We start from the raw sequence: 14004 nt of genomic DNA, 5'->3' as shown, positions 1-14004 counted from the left end.
AAATGATGTCCCTCATTTTGCATTTTGGATGCCTCTCATTACAATGACGGCTGTTGGTACATTATTAAAGTTCAAGCCCTTTTGGGTATTGGTTCTTTTTTGAAGGTCTATTGAATTTAATAGCAAAGATGGTAAAAGGAAAGTGGGGGAAAAAAGTGTGTGAGCAACTAAAAAAAAGCATCCATGAACATGAATTTGACGTCCATGCAAACAATGTCCGTTATTTAATACACTGTGTGCATTGGGCACATCCTTTGACTTCAGTTATAATTCAGCAATAACGGACATTATTTTAAAAAATAAAAAGTGGACGCCTTTTCTCTCTCTCTTTTTTTTTAACTTGAATATAGCCAATAAATTTTCTACTTTAAGTACAATTATGCATCATATGTCCAATACGTTTCAATTAGTTACACAAAAGCCTACAAAATGGTCTGTAAAAACATAAATATGTCCCTAACATAGCAATATCCACATACACAATCAAATCTGCTTTTAACTCCTCCTTTAAATTTAGATTTTTTTTCTCGTGTCCTATAGATGTAGCATGATATTAATATTTCCATTGATGGATACAATATTTACCAGCAAAATATAGAATATATCATAGGCTATGACAAAAGTTTGAAATTACGCTGTTCTTTGTGTCATTTACTATTATCAATGGAAGTTGTTTTTAAAGGTCCTTATTGTATTTAACAGGATGTTCTGCTGGGAAACAATAGATCATGTCAGCAAATATACTTTGTATACTTAACTGAAGAGTTTTTTTTCATTATGTGTAGTCTACATATCAATAGGTTTTGTAGTAATATAGGATTACTGTAAAACAATAGATAGGGATAGATAGATAGATAGAAAGATAGATAGAAATTCATAGAGGAAGGCAGCAGAACCAGATCCAGGACATACAGGGTGCCAGTAAAACAAGAACCTCAATACAACAGTCAAAACTTCAATATATAAAAAGGCCGCAGCACACTTTCCAGTATCTCTTCAAGCTAATTATTAAACAGCAACCATATGTTCTCACAATATAAAAATAAGTGCAAATAATGTCGGTTGTTGCAAGTCAAGAGCTAATGACCAATGACCATGAACATTAATAATGGCCATTGTTTGTACTCATTTTTACATTGTGGGAGCATAGTTTAATGTACATTCATCGTGATGCTATATTTCAGTCCCCTTACGTCACGCCACAATACATCCACTTTGTTGAAACATAGAAGACTGTCGGCAGGAAAAGACCCCCTCTAGTCCGCCCTTTTAGTATTTTTTATTATCTTTGGATATTTATATGTTTATCCCAGGCAAGTTTAAATTCAGTTATTGTAGATTTACCAACCACATCTGCTAGAAGTTTGTTCCCAGTATCTACTACTTTTTCAGTAAAGTAATATTTTCTTGTATTGTTTCTTATCTTTCCCAATTAAACTCAGATTGTGTCTCCTTTTTTCTTATGTTCAGTTTTGCATTAAAAACACTTCCCTCCTGAACCTTATTTCAACCCTAAACATATTTAAAGGTTTTAATCATGTCCCTCCTTTCCCTTCTTTCCTCCAGACTATTTATCAGACTATTAAATAACCCTGAAGAGATACCAGATACTGGGAGATACTGCGCTGCAACCTTTTTACATAGATAAATAGATTATTAGGCCTTAAGAATAAGTCATATACGTCTAATGCCCTATTATTGGAGTAGAACAGTACGTAGGACACCACAGTCTTCAAGTCCCAAAATACTGATAAAATATTGGTACTATATAAATACTATGGAAGTTTTTAAAGGTTAGGTGACCTATTAGAATAATATCTTTATAACAATGAATGAAACACACATGCATAATAATGGAAATATGAAAAATAGCAACTGCCTAAATACACTATTCAATAAATATAATTTATAGTTTTTCTTTGAACAGATAAATCCTTAGGAAATAATTACTTTTATAATAATGTTAGGGCATTGTTTAAGATACCTCATTGTCTGGTTCAATGGAGTACAATGAACAATAAGGCGAATTCAAAGTTCAAAGTTAACCCCTTGACGCCTACCAATACACCTTTATAAGGGGCCATATACTTGAGCGCTGTAAAAAGCGAGCTCCTCAAAATGGCTGTTCAAAGAGTCAGCGATAGCTGAGGACCCGAGGGGGGTGGGGTGGGGGTGGCATTCCACTGACTCTGCCTTCTCAATACATTACATACATACATACGTTACATAGACAGCATTCTAATAAGAATAAGTGAAGCAGCAGTGCTTCAATTAATACTAGTGATCATGTGATCACCAGGAAACTGGTCATGTGATGAAGCTGCTTTGTCTAATTAGAGTATTTAACTAGAACTTTCACATTTTCAAGGCCTTTTTCCCCATTAGTTGAGGCTACTTAGGTGATTCTGATTACAGGGTGGCTTCTTAAGCTTCGGAAGACATAATAAGGTAACAAAAAAATAAGAAGGCAAAAAAAAACAACAACAAAAATCCTGATCAATTATTTTTTAAAGGAAAAATGTAATCCCTAGGCAGCTATATTATAACCCATAGCCCTGTGCATTTCCGTAACTTCAGAAAATAAACAGCAGAGATAGACATATTCTTTATAATTTTAGAATTTCTCTACAAAATAAATCTTTAATTTTAAAAGCGACAATTTCCAACAGAGCAAAAGCCTACAAATTCTGACAGCCTGCTCGCAGTTAATGCACGTGTCTAAAACACAAAGACTAAAGCCCTGTCAATCAAAAAATCACTTGGATTAAAAAAAAGAAGTTATAGTCTATTAAGAAGCACAAAGTCCGAGATACATTGAAGGGGTTTACTAGACATTTTGCACCAGGTCCTTGGTACTTTTAGCATTTATTTCTATCCTTGACTTTTTTTTTTAGCCTAAAATGGTGGCGTGTTTTAGAAGTCATATATTTTAGACACATTTAATATATCCAACACTCCATTAAGTAGTATAAAATCCACGCAACACAAAAAGTGAATTAAATTTTCTTCCTGCATTATGCGATAATACTATGATACTTTTTGCACAGATTAAATTAGGGAATAGAGAGGCTATGTTCATACAACGTTTTTTCAGCTCCGTTTTAAAATGACGTCTGTCATTCTGAGCCTAAAGTAACAGACGTTATTTAGCTATCTGGCCTCCTCTTAGTGCAATGACTGGTGTTTGTACATTATTCTAGTTTAGGTGGACTAATTTGCCTTTGGCTATGTTCACACAACGTCAAAAATAGAGAAAAGAACGTCCGTTTTTGCAGCGATTTAACTGACTGCAATGGCAATGCATTGAAGTCAATCGGAAGGCGGACGTCCAATGCACACAATGTATTGAATAACGGACGTTTTTACCATGGACGTCAAAACAATTAACATGATCATTATTTTCGGATGTCTTTTGCAAACAGCTGATGTATTTTATTAGTTGTTCACACATGGTTTTTCTATGTCACCGTTCTTTCTCAGTTTTTACAATTAAATTCAATGGACTTTTCAATTAAGCCACACCCAAAGGACAATTAGTAAGCCAAACTAGAATAATGTACCAACAGCCGTCACTGCATTTTGACGTCCGCATTAAAACCGTCCGTTATTCAGTACATTGTGTGCATTGGACGTCCGTCCAACCATTGACTTCAATGCATTGCCATTGCAGTCAGTTAAATCGCAGCAATAACAGGCGTTTTCTTAAATACCAAAATCAGCCGCCTTTTCTCTATTTTTGATTTTGTGTGAACAGTGGGATGAAAAAGAGTATAAAGTACTGTCTCCAAATATTTCTTTCCAGTAATATTTTTTTTTTAGGGCTGTGTTCACACAACGTCAAAAAAAGAAAAAAGGCGGCTGCTTTTTCTATTTAAAAAGACGTCTGTTATTTAACTGACTGCAATGCATTGAAGTCAATGGAATGACGGACGTCCAATGTACACAGTGTATAAAATAACGGACGTTATCTGCGTGGACGTCAAAATAACGATGATGTCAAATATTTTTGGACGTCTTTTCAAAACAGCCGACGTTATTTTCTTTTTGTTCACACACAGTTTTTCTTTTTTCACCGTTCTTTCTCCATTTTTACTATTAAATCCAATTGACTTTCAATTAAACACACACCCAAAGGCCAATTAGTCCACCTGAACTAGAATAAAAGTACCAGCAGCTGTTATTGCACTGAGGGGAGGCCAATCCTCAAAATAACAGACGTCATTCTGGACTCAAAATGACAGACATCATTATAAAATTTATAAACGGACAAGAAAAACCACTGTGTGAACATAGCCTTATGCTGATTTTTTTCCTTTTGCTTTACCATATGACAGTAAAACTTTTGATTGCCTTAAAAGAAACTATTAAGATGTAAACCTGGCAACGTATTAAACAACAAACAAGAAAACAGAGGACAGTCCAGGACAAGGTTGTTAATATTTCTCTCTTAATATGTATGGGCCAAACATGATATGAACAGAGTTTAACTATTCCAAACAATACCATTAACACAAATAATAATATTTGCAAGCAATTTACAATAACGCAAGCGGCATACCTTTCTTTACAAGCACCTCTGCTAAAATACACAAATACAACCGAGCTATAGCTTGAAGAACAGACAACCATAGAGAAAATTCTGGCCCCTTTAGTTTGGGCTGGGCCCCCTCTGCTCACTTCAGCATGGGCTAATATGATAATTTAAGTGACAGAAGCCTTATAAACAGGAATAAATGACTTCCTAGCAGCCTTTAGTTATCACTAGTACATAATTTAGCAGAAAACTTGCTGGCTTGAAATATACCTTAAGTAGAAACAATGTAATGCGGCTTTAAGGGCCATAAATCAAGTCTTTTCTCAAGGCGTCTGCCTGAAATATGCGATGTCTCCTGTCTGTGGCTGAAGGAAATGCAGCTTGTGGAAAACTTACTGGAAATGAGTATTGCTCTCAAGCAGCCTGGGCCTGTATTCTGGGAACCCTCAATAAATTGTGTATTGTCTGCTCATACAGTAGTGATAAGTATCATCCTGACTGACTCATAAAGGCACACTGCAGTGCAAAAAAAAAAAAAAGATATAGTAAACGGCGGTGTGTTCAGTAGCAGCAAATACATAAATATATACAAATAAATTAATAAATAAATAAAAATAATAAATATAAAAATGCATCCATTTAAAAAGATGAAGTCAGCTTACTGACAGAACAGAGGCAGAAGGAGGAGCAGGGCTAAGTGGAAGCTGTTAAATGTTAGGATTTGTTTCAGGGTGTGAGTGCTGTCACTGAAACACTTCATTACAAATGACTCGGGAATGGTGATTCACTTCTAGAGATATACACCACTTACTTATATTCAGGTATAGACACCGCACAAATACTATAATTGCACATAATAATTATTTTCGCACTGACCCAATGGGGAAGGTTCTTAGAAACGATCTGAAATACTGGGATTTCGAAATAATTGATGGGTGTTTGCGGGTTTTATTTTTAAGCACAAATCAAGCGATACTCATAAGGCCGTGTTCACACACACAGAGTAGAAGAAAAGAAAAATACAGTGAAATGCGGCCAAACTGGGAATCTAATAATGTGCTATATTGAAATTCATGGAAAAAAGCCATCTGGGCACACATTGTAATATATATATATATATATATATATATATATATATATATATATATATATATGTATATATAATATTTTATTTTTACAACTTTTTTTTTGCCAACAGTTTTCCAAAGACTTAAATATAGTACATTATTAGATTAACAATAGGACCACGCTTTATACTTATTTTACTGCCGTATTTTGCTTTGATTTTACTGTGTGTGAACGTAGCCTAAGGCTGAAATCACAGATGCGGTTTTTGTGGCCGTATTATGTAAAGCGTTTGTTGCAGTTTTTTTGAGCTAAAGCCAGAAATACATCCAAAACCGCACTAAAAACCACTAAAGTGTTATTTACTCCTTCATATGAAAGTAGAAGTATAATATGGATCCCCTTGTTTTTTTTCCTTTACAATTTTACGTCTGTTTTTGTCTACATTTGCACCATAATTAACTATATTATTGCTGCTCCGTCAGTGTTGCAGAAATAGGGATATAAAAAAGGAACAAATACATATATACGTAAACTATACAAAGGCATTTGTACGTTCAACCCATTGACTTCTATGGGTTAAACATACTACCAGAACTAATACTGTAACATGCTATGTATTAAAAAAAATGACATGGACATAAAAAGTCATTAACAAAATAAGAGAACTTTGAATAAAAACATTATGTATTGGATTTTTTTTAATGAAAAAAAATGGAACTAATAAAGATGTGATATATAGAACCCTAAAAACTACAGGAGTGATTCCAGACTGAGGGGCTCATTTTTTTACATTAAAAAAAACAAATCAATACGTGTGAATGGCTATTTTTAGGTTTTCCCGCTATGGTACTTGTATTTAACTTATTGGTATAGTTTGACGCATTTTCTGTAATTCATGTCTGTATATCTGTGCCATTTTCTACATCTGCATTCATTACCATAACAACAACAACAAAAAATAGTTAATCCTTTAAAAGAAAATCAACCAAATATGAATGAAAAAACTGATAACTAATAATACAGAACAAAATTGAATACGATATAGATGGGGAAAAAATATAACAAACACAACAAAGAAAAAACAACAATCTGTATCCATCCATATTATAATATGGAAGTATGAATGAACCCTAAAGACAACTTTTTCCACTTATACAATAATTCATTTATGAAGCCATTAAGAGCTAATTGCAATGCAACTTAATTGAAATAGAAATCAAATTGCATTGAGGTTAATATGCACAGAACTAGATCAAATCTAGGAAAGGATAGAGCAGAAGCTAACATAGGTGCCTAAAGGACAGAAGATAGACAGACAGACAGACAGAGGAGATAGATAGATAGATAGATAGATGCAGACTGAACAACACACACACACACACACACATATATATATATATATATATATATATATATATAGTTAGACATTACATCCTACTGAAATACAAATTTACATATATATATACACATATGATAGACTGAAAGATAGATAGATAGATAGATAGATAGATAGATATAAAGATAGATAGATAGATAGATAGACATTACATCAGACTGAAATACATATATATATATATATTAGATAGATAGCATTAGTGAAATAGATGGATACATATAAGATAGATTCTGAAATTCTATCTATCTATCTATCTATCTATCTCCTATCTATCTATGTATCTATCTATGTATCTATCTATCTATCTATCTATCTATCTATCTCCTATCTATCTATCTATCTATCTATCTATCTCCTATCTATCTATCTATCTATCTATCTATCTCCTATCTATCTATCTATCTATCTATCTATCTATCTATCTATCTCTTATCATCTATCTATCTATCTTCTATCTATCTATCTTCTATCTATCTATCTTCTATCTATCTATCTCCTATCTATCTATCTATCTATCTCCTATCTATCTATCTATCTATCTATCTATCTATCTATCGCCTATCTATCTATCTATCTATCTATCTATCTATCTATCTATCTATCTCTTATCATCTATCTATCTATCTTCTATCTATCTATCTTCTATCTATCTATCTCCTATCTATCTATCTATCTATCTATCTATCTCCTATCTACCTACCTATCTATCTATCTATCTATCTATCTATCTACTAGCTAGCTTTCTGTTGTTTCTTCAGCTATTCTCCTTCCCTATGGATTCCCATACCCCCTTGTAGTTGTCAGCTGCTATTACAGGAATGATCTCTCGATACATAACTGAAACTAGTGGTTATCTTTTTCAGGTTTTTCCACTTATTCGTTGAGAAATCTCCAATACGAAAACAATAGTACAGTACATCAAGCCAGATGATATTTATTTCAAGAAATGAATTTTCTTCCATTACAGATAATATTCAGACACCACAATACTATACATTATACACGACAAAATAATAAAAATGAGATCTATACAGCATACCTTGTGCACATCCTGTTTCCTGGACACATGTAGCAGTGCTTAAGACTGGCATTGAGTATATTCCATACCAAAAAAACAAACAAAAAAAAACAAAAAACAAGGTGAACTTAAGATACAGAAAATCGTAGCGGATAGCGTCCAATCAATATGACTGAAACAAAATCATACTTCCCAAAATAATGCAAATATGGATGTAACATTGCTGGAATACTCATAATACTGATGGCTTCCAAGCTGGAGCCAATTCCAGAACCTTCTCTATTGCTGCCATATGCGGCCATAGAACGAGACGCTACGTCAAAGTGTCAGCGTTCTAGAATAGAACGTTCTAGAGCAGTTAACCCTTCAAGCACCAGAGGCTCCCTGCCCATTTGACGCTGAATCTCCCAGCACAATAAACATAGACGGGCATTTCTTGTGATTTTTTTTTTTTAACAAGATATTCAAGCATACTCAACATAACTTATTTACACGGTATATTATTATTATTATAATTATTATTATTAAGACAATGAATTAAGACTCCAGATAATGGAAGAAACAGACAGATGTCTTGTGTCATCGAGGCTCTCCATGACAGTGACAGAACCACGTCCCAGGCTAAGGATAAGAGCTGAGTGTTTGACATTAAATATATCTCTATATATTCCTTTCTGTATATATTTCTATATGCATAGAGCCTAGAGAGCATCAGGCTCGTGGATATTCACAGTTTGGGATGCAAGGAGAAGCTTGTCGTTTGGGGGGCTGGGTGCTGGGACCAGTGGCAGATTCTGTCACTTGCATTCCATTTCTATATTAAATAATCCATAGTTCATTTGGAGAAATGTCTTATGCATGGGAATGAGATAAATATTTGTTCAGGGGGAGGTGAGGGAGGTTTGGGGGGGATTGGGGACCCCTCTCTTGTCAGGTATTATGGAGGTGAGAGGTTTTGCATTTGGTGATGACTTTTTTTTCCTTGACTCTCCGGTTTTGGAACCATATGGTAACCTGGCGCTCAGACAGGCTGGTGGCAGTGGAAATCCTCCGTCTCTTCTCTTTGGTAATGAATTTGCTGGCTGCATACTCCTTCTCTAGCTCCTTCAGCTGGATTTTGGTGTAGGGGACCCTCTTTTTCCTGCCCCTGCGGTAGCTGCTTACTTCTGGCTGGAGAGGCACCACATCTGCAGTAAACAAACAGGAGATTTTTACCCTACAGCCCGCAGTCTTTCTTCCCACCATGGATGACATGGGTCTAGGAGCTCCAATAAATCCCCCTCCCCCCCAGCCTGACATCTTTAGATGGCCACATTAGTTCAACAATTCTACAAAAGACGCCTGCAAGATTTATCATCAAGATCAAGTTCATTTCAACTTCAGTGCTCCTAGTCAGGCACATGGGGGACAGGGACAACAATGGGCAGGTGCTGGAGCAGATGACTGGTGCTTTTCTAGTACCTGAATATTGGGACCTAGATTTAGGCTGCGACAATAGTGTATTTAGGAGATATTTAGGGCTGCAAACACTGACAGGCACTGTGCCTGGCTGCTCTGTAGTGTAGGTTACAAATTTATTATAAAGCCACAATATGGTGCAAGAACATACAGCCACAAGACCTATCTAGCCTATAGAAATCATCCTTGTTCACATATCAAGTAGGATATATATTTTTTTAAATGATTGACCATAATATCTGCACCAATTTCATGGTCAATACTGCTAGCAGCATCGCAGATGTATCCCTCCAAATAGTGCCTAGATAATCTTGTATCTATATTGGTTGTCTTCACAAACACCATTAATGTCTATCTCTCTCCATCTGTCTATCTCTTTCTCTCTTCATACCTAAAACATACATATTCTTTGTCTAGTGTGTATAAATAGATATTTAATTCTACAAGTCACAAAAATAATGGGATAATGATTTATTATACATAAATAATGCACAATAAATATATAGACCAAATGAAGAAAAGAAATATACTATAACACACGCATATATATATATATATATATATATATATATATATATATATATATATATATATTTGTAAAGACGAACTGAGTATGTGGAGGCATTATATGTAATAGGACAGAGAACATGCTCCACTGGTGTAAAGTACCAATAAAAAAGCACACCTGTCCATATATCTATCAATCCATACATACACGTTTGTATTGTATATAATAAATAGCACATATCTAAAATATATACACAAATAGCTATACTGAGAGATATGGGGATATTTGAAATATACAAATGGGAGAGCTTTCATATTTTATAAATAACCAGTACAACAGAATACATATATATATATATATATATATATATATATATATATATATATATATTATATACATATACATATATAAAATTAAATATAAAATAAATATACAATCAGCTGTTATATATCACCACCTTACACAAAAGACTATACTTCAAATTATTTTGTGATGTTTGATGCTAGATATATAGATAAATAGTAAACTGAAGTACATTTTGTATAGACATACATATACTCTTTAAGTCATATGGTAGTTTATAACTGGATAGATAGATAGATAGATAGATAGATAGATAGATAGATAGATATAGGCAGACAGACAAAAACAGACATAAAAGAGACATAATACAGTGGCTAGATACGTAGACATACATAGATTGGTAGACAGGCAGGCAGGCAAGAACTGACGTAGACGTTATTGTTGCTGTTAATGACAGACGAAAGATAGGCGATAGACATACAGATAGATAGATAGATAGATAGATAGATAGATAGATAGATAGATACATACATACATACATACATACATGCATGCATACACAAGAGATAGATAGATAGATAGATAGATAGATAGATAGATAAATAGATACATACATACATACATAAGAGATAGATAGATAGATACATACATACATACATACATAAGAGATAGATAGATAGATAGATAGATAGATAGATAGATAGATAGATGCATACATACATAAGAGATAGATGGGTAATAGGTGATAGATAGATAGATAGATAGATAGATAATAGACATACAGACAGATAGATACATAATGCATAGATACATTATGCATACATAAGAGATAGATAGATGATGGATGCATAGATTGAAGGATGGATAAATGAATGGGTACATAAATAAATAGGTAGGTAGGTAGGTAGATAAAGAGATAGATAGATAGATAGATAGATAGATAGATAGATAGATAGATAGATAGATAGAGAATAGGTGGTAGATAGATAATACATAGATGACAGATTAGATAGATAGATAGATAGATAGATAGATAGATAGATAGATAGATAGATAGATGGAAGGATGGATGAATGAATGGGTAAATAAATAAATAGATAGGTAGGTAGATAAAGGGATAGATAATGAAAAGATGGAGGGTGGTTTGGAGAATTTATGTAGATATACACTAGTACTGTATGTAGACACTACTAGTTATATAGCTCCATAAACAGTCAGTTTTTATTAATATCATCTCAGACACACACACACACACACACACACACACACACACACACACACGTGAAAATAGAGAATTACACAGCTAGATAAAGCCATTATTACATTTCCCCAGTAGGTGCTGTAGTCAGGTGTGTAATTGTACATGTCACGCTTGGTCTATCCCTAGTATATGCACTTCCCAGTTACTAGAGCATGCTTTATTGTTTAATAACGTAAACTAGAAGGTATATTGTTTACAATGGAGGAGTATCTGAGTACACACAGCATGGCACATGCAGTGCACATTCTATAGTAGAGGGCACAGACCTGAGGACTGCATTCTATATACATGGAGGTGTGCAGAATAGCAGTACACACTCGTATCCCCCACAAATTCATTACACAGGCTATGAGGATGACTGCTGCCTGCTGCTAAATGTCTCCCCAAAGGAAGGGAGGAAAAGCCCATGAATCCCCGTGTATAACGAGGCTGGATCTGCCAGATGACACCTACATCTTTAATTGCAGATTCCTACACCCAGGAAGAAGACGTTATGTCCATACATGTTACCGGGGATCAACAAGCTAGAGGAAGGATCAGTTCATAGAATCAAAGTGTCAGCACAAGAAATGCTTCTGCAAGTAGACAAAGAGGCCATTAATACCTAAAATACCAAAACATGTCATTGTGGGGAGAAACAGACATCTGCTTGTAGGTGTGTGTGTGTGTCTGTGTGTGTGTGTGTGTGTGTGTATGTATGTATGTATGTATGTATGTGTGTATGTATGTCTGTCTGTATGTATGTATGCATGTATGTGTGTGTTTGTGTGTATGTGTATGTGTGTGTGTGTATGTATGTATGTATGTGTGTCTGTGTGTATGTGTATGTGTGTGTGTATATATATATATGTATATATATATATATATATATATATATATATATATATATATATATTAGAATAACAATATAATAATCCAGTTATTGCCAATGCCATAATAACCATAATAATATAATCCAATTATTGCCAATGCCATAGAGCCATAGTTACCTGGGAAAGGTGCTTTCCATAGATGACTGGACTGGGACTGGTCCTTGGAGCAGTACACTTGCCCATCCCAGCCGTTGGGTAGAGCCCAGTGTTGGTAGCCCTCCATAGAGATGAGGGTATCATGCCTGGGCTCCGGATGGCTGCTGATCCCCGGGACTACTGACATGTCCAAGTAGCCAGGGACTGTCTGATAAGAACTGGCGAAACTGGGGTAAAATGCAAATTCTTTGGCCCTGGAAGAGAAGTCCTCGCTGGGTAAGGGGTTGCTGGGCTCGGGGTACTTGTCGGACGGGTGGTACGAGCAGGGTTTCTGGTGCAAATTGACGTTGTGAGACTGGGACAACCTGCAGCCGTAGTAGCTGCTCCCAAACGGGTAGGCATAGCCCAGGGAGGCATTGGAAGAAGATGTGGGTCCTGGGCACTGCCTGGTGCCAGCCTCTGCAGAGGTTATATCCGTGTACACAGGTCCTTGGTGGCTTCCTATGCTGCTGGAATGGCGCCCCAATGCTGGATGAGAAATAAAATCCCTGCAGTGAGTGCTTGGACAGTTCCCACTCAGTCCCTCCATGTCTGAGCTTTTCTTGAGAGTCTTTTCATTCGGGCTTGTTTCATACACGTACATGAAGGTATCCGCCCAGTGTGGATGCAGGATCAGGGAAGAAGTCGTCATAGCATGGTCTGCCCGTGGCTTTTTAAAAGTCAGCTTCCCAAAAGAGAGTCACCTAATTCCCTACAACATTATTGTCTATGGACGCGCATGCGCCGTGCGGGAGGGGGGGGAGGCAGGTCTACGGGCTTCATTAAGAAATCTACTAGCACCACGTGATCCAGGACGCATAGACTACAATGAGGACACGTGACTCCTCCTAGCCGAGGCTGCTGCCGGCACCGCACGCTACATGGTGTAGTCTGGAGACTCCCGGGGACCGACCCTTAAAGGAGAAGCAGGGTAAACACCCACAGATGGCCATCAAGAGGAGAAATGCTCTGGAAATTTAGCAGAACCATATTCTTCAATGGAAAATAATAATATTTTATGATATTGATGTTGTTGTATGTAACTGCAGATATTAATATGTATTCCCAATATGTTGTAGTATTCAGATTGTCATTCTGTTTGCTTTTTGCTTTTATTATACTACAATTCAAATTATATATTCAAACATATATGCTGTAAGTGTCAAACTCAGCTCTGCTGCACACACATCACACAGACACAACACACATCACACAGACACATCACACAGACATCATATGAACACACTTTCTATTTCCTATTTTTTGTATGTATAATGATACACTTCTCAGCTTTGCTACACATAGACATAATACATAGACATACATACATACATACACACAGACATAATACATACATACACACACACACACACACACACATACAGACAATACAGAGACAAACATACATACACGCAAAACAGAAACAACACACATGAATACACTCTGTATGT

At 35.5% G+C, this 14004-nt stretch overlaps 1 protein-coding gene across 1 annotated transcript; it reads right to left on the bottom strand.

Annotated features, from left to right (window-relative positions):
• Positions 1 to 8502: 8502 nt before the first annotated feature.
• On the bottom strand, positions 8503 to 13233 carry HOXC13 (homeobox C13). The gene is made up of 2 exons (XM_069972196.1): positions 12536 to 13233; positions 8503 to 9203 (listed from the first exon to the last, which is right to left on the bottom strand). Exons 1-2 carry the CDS (start codon positions 13203 to 13205, stop codon positions 8947 to 8949), a joined length of 927 nt encoding a protein of 308 aa, XP_069828297.1. The 5' UTR covers positions 13206 to 13233; the 3' UTR covers positions 8503 to 8946.
• Positions 13234 to 14004: the final 771 nt, after the last annotated feature.

Source organism: Dendropsophus ebraccatus, chromosome 5 (assembly GCF_027789765.1).
Source record: "Dendropsophus ebraccatus isolate aDenEbr1 chromosome 5, aDenEbr1.pat, whole genome shotgun sequence".
NCBI lineage: Eukaryota > Metazoa > Chordata > Amphibia > Anura > Hylidae > Dendropsophus > Dendropsophus ebraccatus.
This window is presented reverse-complemented; position numbering and strand designations above follow the sequence as displayed.

Excerpts from the sequence above, each read along its gene's own strand:
- HOXC13 (XM_069972196.1), bottom strand. The coding sequence starts at position 13,205 with ATGACGACTTCTTCCCTGATCCTGCATCCACACTGGGCGGATACCTTC. Across the intron at positions 9,204-12,535 it reads ATGGAAAGCACCTTTCCCAG|ATGTGGTGCCTCTCCAGCCA; the intron begins GTAACTATGGCT and ends TGTTTACTGCAG.